Source organism: Ovis aries, chromosome 9 (assembly GCF_016772045.2).
Source record: "Ovis aries strain OAR_USU_Benz2616 breed Rambouillet chromosome 9, ARS-UI_Ramb_v3.0, whole genome shotgun sequence".
In the NCBI taxonomy this organism is placed as follows: domain Eukaryota; kingdom Metazoa; phylum Chordata; class Mammalia; order Artiodactyla; family Bovidae; genus Ovis; species Ovis aries.
In genome coordinates, this window is record NC_056062.1 from 85,207,039 (window position 1) to 85,219,368 (window position 12,330).

Below are 12,330 nucleotides of genomic sequence, written 5' to 3' on the forward strand. Positions count from 1 at the left end.
GTATCTGTTTCTTAAACAAAACTGGCCTAGTATTTTAAGTAGATGGGTGTAATACTTCAGACTGGTTGTGATATATGCGTTTTTTTTCCCTTTGTTGTTGTCAATAGAAAAGATTGATCTCTGGGCTGGTGAACATAATATCTGTCCCAGTCAGAAAAGGAGAAAGGAAATTAGCAGAGCGATTGGTGGAGAATGATATCTGTCAAAAGAAACACTTGGAGAGCACTGAGTTTAGTAATAGGTGACTGCCGGAAAAAGGGGAACTTTGAATATTGTCAAGGTAAGGAACAGACAAATATTTTGACTTTGTGATTTACTTACATGCCAAAAATCAATCTTTTGTTTTTTTTTTTCCCTAATAAATTATTCTTGTGAAGATTTTTCTTTATTTTTCTAGTGCTGGTTGATAAAAATATTTGTATTACATATTTTAAGAAATTGTCTTTGAAATTTTTGGATGTGGGATTGGCTGTGAGATCCCTTGTTTGAGAGCAAATGATTAAGTACCAATTTTGTTTTTACCCCTCTTCTTGTTGCTGTGCTTCTTGCCATGTTTCGTAATACATCTGTTATAAGATGTACTTGGAGTTAAAGAGTAAAAACTATGCCACGATTTCTGTGTTTATTGTAACAAGAGATGGTATTTTCTGAAACAGTTTGTTGACTAAAGAGGGAAAAATGCTATTCAATTTATTGTTTCTTCTGTTTGCTTTGGATTAAAAAAAATACTTGTGGGTAAATGTCCTTTTCTAAGTAGAATTCATTTTAATGTGTCCATAGGCACATTAAAAAAAAAAGTGATATCTAACTTTCGGAAAACTGTAAACAAAGTGTAAACTGTTTCCCAGTTGGCAAGTGACTTCTTCAAGTCTGCAGCATTTAATAATTAAGGACAGCCTTGTATTGTGAATTCCAGAGAGTTGATGCCTCCAGCAGCCAGCTCTGTTTCAGGCTTAGTGGAGTGGAGCAGAAGTACCGATGACTAAAGATAAGCCGTGCTAAGAAAGGATAGAGAGGTAACACAAATGTTCTGTGATACTGGTTGGCACTCCGGCGATTAGGAGGGGGTTTTTGAGGTCCTGTGACTGCCTGCTTGACTATATGGAAAAGAGGGTAGCAAAATATTTACCTTTCGTGGCCAGTGTTCTGGAAACACAGACACCCCCCCCCCCCCCCCCCCCCCCCCAGCACACACATAACATCTACTCTTGTGGTTCCTATGAAGACTTACTGGTTTGTTCTTGAAGTTTCCGAGAAGGTTTTGGCAAATGAGGGTGTTTTGTTGTGGAAAGTCCAGAGAAAGTGAAACGATACTCTGTGCAATTATAGGCTCCTTCGAGATAACCTAAGTCATGATTTAGTTTCTGTCTGTATTTGTCTTCATCATCCTCTTAGGATGTTCTTCTCCCGTAATTAGTGAGAGACATCAATTCAAAAGAGAAGACAAGGAGTTCAGCCTACTGAGTAGCTGAGACATCTCTCACTTCTGCTTCTGTCTTCCTACCAACGTACTATTGTTACTAAAAATTAATATTTTGAGAACTCAAATCTTTGTTGATTAGATTTCTCAAGTCCAGAGAGGAGGGAGAGGGTGAGACAAATGGAGAGAGTAGATAGAAATATATACACTAACGTATGTAAATAGAGAGCCAATGGGAATTTGCTGTATGACTCAGGGAACTCAAACTGGGGCTCTCTAAGTAACCTAGAGGGGTGGGAATGGGTGGGAGGTGGGAGGGAGATTCAAGAGGAAAAAAAAAAAGCGACAAGATTTCTCAAGTCCAGAGCAGAAAGGAAGGTGTTAATAGCACAAAGGAAACAAACTGGTAATAATAACAGCAACCCTTGTTTTAGAATTGCTTTCTGTTCATCTTCCATCAGAAGAAAGCACTTTGTTCCACAGAGGATATAATTCTCTGCTTTCTGCCTTATGTATCTGTATGGGGATGTGGTTTAACAGTATGATCAAAATATATAAGGTGCAGATTTCAAATTGGAAAAGAAAATTGGATTTTAAAACTTGAGCGTGTATTGCAGGTATGTAGTGTCAGAGTCTTTACCACCTCGGCCCCCCTCCCCCCACCATTACAACCGTGCTCTCTTCCAGTCATGTGGCATATCTCTGTGACCGTTGCAGCATGGAAGATTCACATTTAAAGCAAAAATGCATGACAGAGACATATTTTAAAACAAGTTAATGCATTTTGTTTGTTATAATATGTAAATGCCAAGCCTCAGCATCAGGTATCAAAAACACCCTGCTGAGTTTCTTCTCTCTCTTTCTTGTGTGTGTGAGTATGCTTACTTAGAATGATGTGTGTGTACACACACAGTATACGTATACATGTATGTACACACACGTATATATGTGCATATATGTATCTAATTGTGTGTGTTTGCCTATTTTATAACTGTTGGGTCTTCTTTATGTTTCATGTGGCATTGAAAAGTTTACTCCTAGTTTTTTTCTTTTTTGTGTGATGGTAGAGGGTGTATATAGATAAATATGGGGTTGAGCCAAGAAGTAGAGAGAAACAGAAATCACATACTTTAAATTTACAGAAAATGTGGAGTCCATTGGATTCTTGGGATTGTAATCTGGAAGCAGAAAAAACAAAGAACTAGGAGCCGGTGAACAGTTGGGGCAGTAAGCAACAGTGGCCTGAGGTGGTGCTGGAGAGTCTGGTCCCTGTTTGAAGCCAGGCGGGGGTCACCAGGAGACAAGCCTGTCTCTTTGGGAGGCCAGGAGAGAAATGATGCCTTAGGGACAGTCACCAGCTTTGATGGGAGTTTATGATAAAGGCAAAATGCTACTGTGTTTCCCCTAGTATTTTAAAGTATATCCTAAATATGCACAATGTCCAGTTTTCTACAGCTGTGTTATTGTGTGTCTTTGTGAGGACTGGGCAGATTTGGGACAGTTAGGAGTGGTATCCAGCCTGAGGAGCGTGCTCTTATAAGCCATTAAGGAAAGGGTCCAGTATTTGTCATATAAAAAAATTAACTGGTCATCTAATGCACGGGCATTAGAATGGAAGCAGTTGTGACGTAGGAAACTTGTTGCAAAGTGTTTGTATTTATGTTCAAATGGGATATTTATTAGTACCAATTTTAAGATACTGTATGTGTTTCAAAAGCCACACTTGTGTTTTTAAAAATAAAAATGTTTAGGTGGTGCTGTGTACCTTCAGATATTTGTATCTTTATTAGGAAAAGAAGAAAGTTATTTTCTTAAGCAAAATTGCTGAGTTTTGAGAGCATTTGCATTTATTTTTCGTTTTTCTTGCTCATGTTGGAGAGGTCTGATAGCATTAATGGGCTTTACCCCACATGGAGCTTTGAGCTTATTGTAGCACTGCACACTGATCCCAGGTCAGTGTGATGCGTGAAATCAATTTATTTGAATCTCTTTGCCTCTATAGGAATTTGGCAGCGTGCCAGTTGTTTTCATTTAATGTTCTTTGTGTTGAACACAGACAAGCAGGCATGCTTTTGTATTCGTCTCTCTTTTGCTCTCTGTCTCTTTCAGCCAATATTTTACTCTATGGATTCTGAGATGAAGAAAGAATATATTATTTATATGATTCTAATCATTACTTAATGTGCATGTTCTACTTTCTTATCTTTTAAGGGATTTGTTTTTAACATTCCTGAGTTCTCCTAGTGACTTTCTTTGTAGAGAAGAAACATTTTAGAATTTTTTAAAAAATTAAGCTTTTGGATGAGGCATAATACACCAGACCCTAGGTGGTATTTGCTTACCATAATGCTCGTTATCAAAACGGAAAAGAAGAGTGTTCATTACACCATACCACCAGTGTTTCATTTGTGAACTAGTTTATCAAAATCAGTGACTTCTTGGGGAGCTTTCTAAGGGTAAAGATTCATACTTTAAATGGGTGCAAGCGAAGACACATGATTAGCGGGGTAGTATTCTGAGTAACACATCTTGCTGAAGATGCCCCTGTTTTTCCCCTAGATGTGGCTTAGATGAATCTTGAGGAAGTTCCTGCCATGAGGGCTTTTTTTTTTTTTTTTTGCTTTTTAAAATTTGGAGGGTTCTGGCAGGGAACAGCACAAAGGTTTCTGCAGCACACAGAGGCTCCGAGCCTGGTGTGGCTGTTTGTGTGGAGAGGATGTGTTTCTGGGTCAGCTTTAGGAAGAGGTGCAGAAGGAAACAGGGAGGAGAGAGCTGCTGTGTTGATGCTCCGGGCGGTTCTCGCGGAAGTCGGTCTGCAGACCCGGGGCGCCCGGGAGCCTCGGGGTCAGGCCCGCCCCCAGCACCCCGCTTCCTCGTTTAATTACCTGAAGAGCCAAACAGCCCGCCGGCGGGTGTGTGAACGCCCGGTATCTCCGCGGCCGCCTGGCGCTCCGACATCCTGCGCGGCCAGCCCTGTCTGTCCGCCAGCGTCAGGCTGGCTCCCGCCCCGGTTCCTTTGCTTTCTGGAGTCATTGTGTGGAAGAGGGTTTGGTCAGGAATTGGAGGTTCCTGCCAGTGCTGTGTCCCTCCTCTCTCTCTCTCTTTCTGGACCAAGCTGACAACGTGCTTGATTTTTTTTTTTTTTTAATGAGTTTAAAGATCTTTTTCATTTTACACGCTGGCCTTGCCATGAAACACATATCTCTATCAGCAGCCCCAGACGTTAACCAGTGCAGAACTGGTCTCAGTTAATGGGTTCTTATTTTCCTAATTCTTGTTCTTTACTCTCCTTCCCATGTTGCCTTTTTGGGTCAGATTCACTGGTAGTTTGGTATGAAACTAGTAATTCAGAGGTTATTTTTATGAGGCTGTTTTGGAATCTTCATCTGTCCATGAAAACAGAATAGTCCATTTTTTAAACAAAGGTGATAGAACAGGGAAGATTTTCTTTTTTTCCTTTTCCATGCAATTTAAATATGGGGACTTGGACATTTGCTGTGGGAAGGGCCACACCCTTTGATGAAGCTGGGGATGGTAAGACATACTAGATGGACAGAAACGTGTGGCCAATTTGAGAGTCGTATAGGGTGAAGACTCTGAGGAATGCTTGGAGATGGAGCCATTTGGGAGATCCCCAGAGTGTAACAAGGTGTTGCCTTTCCATGAGGAAATCCAGCAGGTTCTTTATCCACAGTGTGGGCTGATGAAATGTGTGTGCTGTTGGGGGGCGGGTGTCGGGGGGGGGGGGGGGGGGGCAAGGTGGTGGTGGTGGGGTTTCCTGCAAAGGGAGGGGAAAGTGTGAATACATGTGCAGTGATTTGCTTTTTCCAGCTACTTCATTAGGATTCTGTCATGCAAACTTAAGGCATTTACCCTTTCGATGCACATATGTGCATCCCATTAATGTTAATAGGAGTTGCAGCAGGTAAGAGAGCAGTGTGTACCTTTGGGTTGTGCAGGAGCCCAGCTCCAAGAAATTGATTCCATTCTTTGCAAAGAATAAAGACATTGGGACTTTGCAGAGGAGAGTTCTGTAGGAATGATTTTCAAAGCTTATTTTTCATATTATATTTATGGAAGCAATGTCAATATTTTATGTGTTTGTCTACCACTCCAGCGAAAAGTATATAATCATTTAAATAATTGGATTAGCCTGGTGCGCCTTGTGATGGAGCTGGCATCACCATGATCTATTATGCACTAGCATAAGTAGCTCTGCCATAAGTGTTATGTGTATCCTCGGGCATTGCATGTTTATTTATGTATCAGCCTGCTGCACTTCTTTCCGAGTCTTTCCCTTTCAACATCAGTATAAAGATGAGAAAAGAAAACATGTAAATATAATTTAAGCCGCAGTCAACATTTCTGACTGGTGTCCTCCTCCACTGACAAACTTCACGTATCCCTCTTTCAAGCTTCAGCTCTCTGGAAGTTCTGTCTACCTAGAGCTTTCTTATTATGCGAGTAACGTTACTGCCAGTTACAGTATTAGGCCTTAGCAGCAGGGAGTGTATAACGTGAGAAAAACCTGGAGGACTTTGGAAAGTGTCTGGGGAGAGTTGTGGCTTGCAGGTGGTGGCACCAGGAATTAAAGAGCAAAGTAGTAAGAAAGTGGCGTTGGTGCCTCGTGCTGAGTGTGCCCAGTAAATGTGGAGTGAAAACAGTAAGAAAAAAAGCAGGTCCGTGAGAAAAGAGACTGGGAGGAAGTGAATTACTCCAGAAAGGCAAATGGAAAGGCCCAAATTTATTAGTAACTGTGGACATGTGTTAATTGATCATCAGGAATCAAAATAGGACATTTCGGTATATATAACAGATAAAAAAGCCACAGTATTCCAAAATTTTAGTAGTCTGGTGCCTGCAATTAAGAGTACTTTTAGTAACAGTCAGAAGTGAAATTTTCATACAGAGTAAGAATTCTTCGGTTGAGTTTTGTAGGTTTTAACTACTGTGTGGTGTATTTCAAAATGTACAGAATTACATTCTATTCTGCTGCCTGGTCTTGTGAAGCAGGAGGAGAAGGGGGTTCATGACCATGAAACCCAGTAGGGTCAGAGTGAACCAGTAATTTAAAAATTTATATTGTTATAAAAGCATATACACTGTGCTGGGTATTATTTGAACAAATAAAGCAGTTTTGGAATGAAAAGTTTAATGGAATCAGTGGTAGTTAAACATCTTTTTTTGTGTAAGTTTGAATTTGTTTATAAAGGTGGCAAATTATTATGTATGGATAGATTTTACTAATTTTCAATGTGGAGAGAGAGAAGTGGAGAGTCTGTTAGAGATAAAAGTCCTGTGGGGGGAGGTGGGGTGGGGAAGAATATGATGAAAAGATTCTGGGATTTTTTTTTTTATTATTATTGCTGTGTATTTGCTCCACCTGGTGGATTTTGTTGAAAGTGTTTTAATCCATGTAAATGAGAAGACTACCCTGCACACAATTTATAGTAAGATGAATCTTTTGTTTTATTTTTGTTGCTGTGAAAAATAGTTTAATTGCTATCAAGGTCAAAAACATTTCTATCTTTTGTTCAGCACTTTCATTGTATTGAAAGTAATATTTATTGTTTATTCTGGTTCAAAAATGTAATACATGCTCGCTTTAGAAGATTTGGAAAATAGAGAAAAATTAAAAGAGGAACATAAACATGATTTATAGTTTCATCACCCAGAACCATTGCATTATTTTGAGAATAGAAGTTTTCAGAAGAGGACCACTTTGCATTTACATTTAGTTAAAGATGTGTGGGATGTTAAACACTTACTTTGCCAAAGTGTGATTAATGATGATGATTATATTATTTTTGGACAAATGCTGCCTTTCGAATTCCTAAACTCTGAAAAAAAAGATCGGTGTTTTGTAGGAATTACATTTGCTGAGCTACATGTCTGCTGAAAGCAAAGGTCGTAGAGATAAAGGTACCTTGTGCGTTCACAGGGCTGTCCATAGGGGTGATGGGCTCTGTGGTCTGTTCGGCTTACACAGATTGCTTTCTTTCGAAAACTTAAGGATTCAGTTGTGCTTTGATCATCTTATTGCTTTCCTTAGGTTATTCTTTTTTTCTTCTTTGGACTCCAAAAGCTCTGTAACAGAAGGTGAAGTTTTGAAAACAGTGTCTCCATATGCAAGGGATTTGGAGACCTTTTTATTGTCTTTAAAATTGTCATTCATAGTCCTCATTAGCATTTATTGTTGCAAGCGTACAAGCAGAAAATGTGAAATTGGTATGTCATGAATAGCCCCACAGAGCTCTGGAGCCCTCCGATTGCCTGCAGTGTGGTGTGGGCTGGGCTTCCAGGGAAAGCTGTCCAGATGGCTGCCTGCACAGAGCAGAGCTGCACGTTTTTGTCTCTGCTGCTGGGAGGAGGGAAAGTTCATTGGAGCATACGCCATCACCCTTGCTTTTAACAAAACTAACTAGCCATTAGTCAGGATGGGGAGCTGGTGACATTGAAACAAAGGTTTTCCATATAGTGTTATAGTCCTTGTCAAATGGTAAGGGATGGGTATAGTTAGAGTGTCTTTTATATTAGTTGAGTGATTTTTGTAGGTAAGAGACATTCAAGGAAACTAAATGGCAACTTATTGGCAGATTTTACATGTAAGTAGAGAGTGATTGTTTTTATAGGAAAATGCTTTTGTATGAAGAGGCAGAATTGATATAGCTAATACACAGCCTTGTGGATTACTAAGGAAGTGTTTTACTTTAAAGTTTTAAAAATAATTTAACCCTTTGCTGGTGCCTGTGGATTAATCTGCACTAATGATGCTGTGTTTGGAGCTTGCACTTAAATAATGCAACGCGCAGACAATGCGAGTGTTAAAGCTTTTATCATTTCAGAATTATTTTGATAGTAGATATTGAAAATCAAAGCTTGTTGGTGAAAAAACTTCAGTATATTGCAATATTTTAAAGGCCTCAGCAATGTTAGAAACAGTTCACAGTAATTATGAAGACAGATTTTATTTATTTGTGGCATGTGATATTTTATCTTAAACAGATTTCATTTTACAGAAATATATATACATGGTCCCTCCATACTTAAATATACTGATACATGTCTTTTCATTCATATGTAGAGGATATTATATTTCACCCAGAGTTGAGAATCAAAAAATAGTGCCTAAAAAATTGTTGGAAGGTTATAACTAGCATTGTATTCTCTATATATTGAAGATGGTTAAAAAAAAAGAAATCAGACATTGTGGCTTATCAGCTTAGGTCATCGCTATTGTTTAAAAGTGTGTTATGATTGGAATCTTCAAATCACAGTTTAGAGCACATTAACTCACTCTAACTGATTGGAGAGACAGAAATCAAAGGGTCCTGAGTCCTCTGGTTTGACAAGTCACAGGTGAAGGCAAGGGGTCATGACCTCTAGCTCTTGACCTGCCACTTGTCCTGGTAGAGTTGGATTTTTTGACAGACCATACAGCATGTTCTCCATGAGACACTGTTTCGTATGGTACTTTGTCATCTAGTTGCAAAAGATCCAAGCAGCTGTGATGTCTGGTATAATCACCTATTAAGACAAGCTTCCTCTATCCAGCATGTTTTCTTTTACTTGATTCCACCTTATTGCCCCACTTAGGCCCTCTTGGACAGCCCCAAATAACCCTTTGACCCCGTGATGTTTATATAACCTTCAAATTCTCAAGCTGGCCATCACGTCTCCTGGTGCTTTTTGTGATTTAGCAAAGTTCTTGTGAGCCCTTCTGTGGGCTGGCTGAGGGGAGATACAGGTGTTTGCCAGTCCTTTCCCCCAAAGGAAGTATCTGAGGGAAATAGTGTGAATGTGTCTGGTTGTTTACAGCCAGTATTTATATTAAGGAGTTTAAAAGTGGCAGATTTCCTCTTACCTTTATAAAATACTTCACTGAACTTTTTAACTTAATTTTTTTTTCTGTCCCACTCATCTCTTTCTGGTTGGCTGCATCTGACGTTGTAGCCTAACTGTATAAACATAAAACCGTTTGTTTTCCTTACAGACAGTGTATTATTGGATTTATCTTTGTCAGGAGGCAACCTATTAGGGCCTTTATTTAATACAGTTTCAGATGTCTTTCAGTGGCAGAAACAAATTAATGTACATTTTTATTAGGTGTTGTATCTATTTAATTGACTGTCAAAGTGATGAGAAGTTAGGAAATCATCCAAAAGAGAGGTCCATCTTAGCCCAACAGCTCACACATTAGGTAGGTTTGCCCTGTCAGTGGGATGCCTTTAGAAAACACTAATAGCTTCCAGCTGGGTGGAAAATCAAAACCTTTGGGGTCTGACAAAACTAGCAGATTTGAATTTGAAAGCAGAGCTAATGCCTCCATTTTATTTTTTACCACTCGCCCATAAAACATTATTTTCCAATATGTCAGCCTCATTTGGTGGCCAGTGGTCTGAAATTGAAAGTGGAACAAGCAAGCGGAGAGATCTGGACATTAGTGAGTCCGCCCTTTCAAGCTGGTGTGCCACTTTGTGGACGGGTCTTCCCTAAGAGCAGGGGGGTCTTAATGACCATTCATCAATGCCCGTTGGCTGATCACTGAGTGCCTTCCCATTCAGTTTATCAAGTCTTGCACATGAAAAGTCAGAATCAGCCTTCTTCAGCTTTGTTAAAGGCAACTAGGAGTAAAATGCTCCATTTGAACCCATTTTGCCCTTGTTTTTTCACTTTGTTAATGCAGCCCTGCTTAAATGAGTGCTTTTATTGGGTCAGTTAGAATATCTGAAACTATTAATTCTCTTGTATTGAATAGCTGGTGGCAGACCAGAGCAGATGGGGTAGGAAGGTATTTGGTTGGGTGTATTGCTTTCAATTAGGATCAATGAGGTTTCAGCTCCTTTGAATTAACTCAGTTAATACCCACTGTGTGAAGTCACAGTGTATCACAACAGCCTGCTCGAAGCAAGTGGAAAGTTAAGAAGACCTGTGGATAAGCTTTAACTCAAACTCTCCCTTCCCCATGTAGAGAGCTTTCATTAACTGCAGACAGTGTCAGAAGATTCTTAGTCCCTGTTGGTAAGTTAGGTTTGAACTAGGAAAAGTCTGTAAGATAGGGATGGTCTGTTTTGGAAACAAGTGAGAAACACCTTAGAGTAATAAAATGCCGTAATGTCTTTCTAATGAGTTAAATGTATTGTCAAAAATTTTTGTATTATTTTGGGAGCCAGGCATTCAGTTGTCGACTAAAGTTACTGATTTGGAAGGTGATTTTCTTAGATGGCACTCTTTAAAAAAATTGCCTTGAAAATGCTCTGTGTTCTTAATTAAAAGGCCTGTGTTAACTAACATGGCTCTTCTAAGGATGATACTTAGTCAGCAGTGGAGCTTTTGTTTTGAATATATTTTAATTTTAAAAAATCTGTTTCCTAGTGGTAATTCAAAACAGTGTTTTGCATCAGAGAAAACTTATACAATAGATATTCTTTTTTTCCCACTCACGTATATAAATGGATTCATCATGGTCTTGATTATCTATTTTTGTTTTACAATTTGGATTCTAGAGATATTGGCTCCTTGTACTCTTTTTTTTTTTTTTTTTTAATTAAAGGGAAAATGATTTCTGTTTAAGTAAGTGTATAGAACTATGTATCCAGGCTTCCCCGTCCAGGGAGAACTGCCAAGTGAGGTTGGTGCTTTGCTTGCCTCCGTGACTCAGAGGATAAGAGGAGGAAGCTGGTTCCTGGAGAAAACGCTGAACTAACCTCAGGTGCACGCACACTCTCTGAGGCCTGTTCTGCAATCAGACTTCTAGGTGAGAATCTCCAGGGATCCAGGTTTTGTTGACGTGGATCAATTTAAAGTGGCAATTACTGTAGTCAGATAACAGCTTAAAAAGCTTTTTTACACATAGAAAAGATACATAATCACATGGCATATGGAAGTTCAATTTTCTGAGCTGTGGTATAGGAACTTGCAGTGTACCGATATTAAGACCCAGTTTTAAAACCGGATATCATCCAGTTTTCTTCAAGTGTATTGCATTTCTGTCCTGTGATTTTCTGTTTTAGAAGTGATTCACCATGCATACTGATGAAAGTTGGGTTTCCCCACTGTGAAAATGTTCTCTTTCTAACTTAGGTATGGTATTAAAAAAAAAAAAATCAGTGCCATGTAGCACTGAGTGGCTTTAAAAAAATACTCTCTTTAAGAAGGAAAACCTACAGATTTAGAATGCTGGATTTCATATAGGTCCTTACAGCAGGAGTTAATTGATTATCACACTCATGCCTGCTATAAAGCTTTCTGTCATAAGAATGTTTGAGATCAGTGCGTAACTGTTCTGAAATCCATTACACAGAACCTCATTACAAGTGACATCTAACTAAGATGAACAAAAAGATTGGCCTCATAAATAGAGTGCAATATACTATTAGTGACAGAATGGAGTAATCATTATGAATTGTAGTCTTTTTACAAGTTGTCTCTTGACAGTGATGGATTTTTGAGGGGTTCACTTGATGAAGCAGCACTTCGTATTGGGGGGCTGTAGAGTTCTTATTGATTGGCACTGTTTAGCAAGGATGATCTATTTTTAGTTTGTGCAGGGTATGTGTGTGTGCGCTTTGAAGCAGGTTGTGGGCATTCTTGGCTAGAGGTGTAGGAAGAGGGAGGAGGCAGAAGTCAAGAGTCACTGCCTCTGATTTCAGACGGGTTTGTTTTTATGCTTTCTTTGAGGCAGCATGTAGGGGGAAAATCAATCTGATAAGGGCCAGAAGCATATGGAAAGGGTAGGATAGGCACAGGACGAGCTAAAGACTATGAAGGCAGGGCAAGAGTTAAAGGGGATGCTCCTGGCTGTCTATTCATTGAGCTTGCCGGCTGGTCAGAGGCTCCTGAGTGGAGTTGTTTCTGTTTATACTGGATTGAACAGCCACTGGAAAGGTAAAGCCCGAGGGCTCTGTCTC

At 39.5% G+C, this 12,330-nt stretch overlaps 1 protein-coding gene across 7 annotated transcripts in view; it reads left to right on the plus strand.

Annotated features, from left to right (window-relative positions):
- Positions 1 to 12,330, plus strand: part of RUNX1T1 (RUNX1 partner transcriptional co-repressor 1) — a 152,107-nt gene that overhangs the window by 26,254 nt on the left and 113,523 nt on the right. For 4 of the 7 annotated variants that reach the window (XM_015097929.4, XM_042254495.2, XM_060393518.1 and 1 more), the window contains one exon: positions 108 to 280. The exons of the other annotated variants lie outside the window; for them this stretch is intronic. In XM_015097929.4, the coding sequence (XP_014953415.2) occupies positions 193 to 280 (88 nt within the window). In that variant the 5' untranslated portion in view covers positions 108 to 192. The remainder of the gene's footprint in view (positions 1 to 107; positions 281 to 12,330) is intronic. 7 annotated transcript variants of the gene reach the window in all.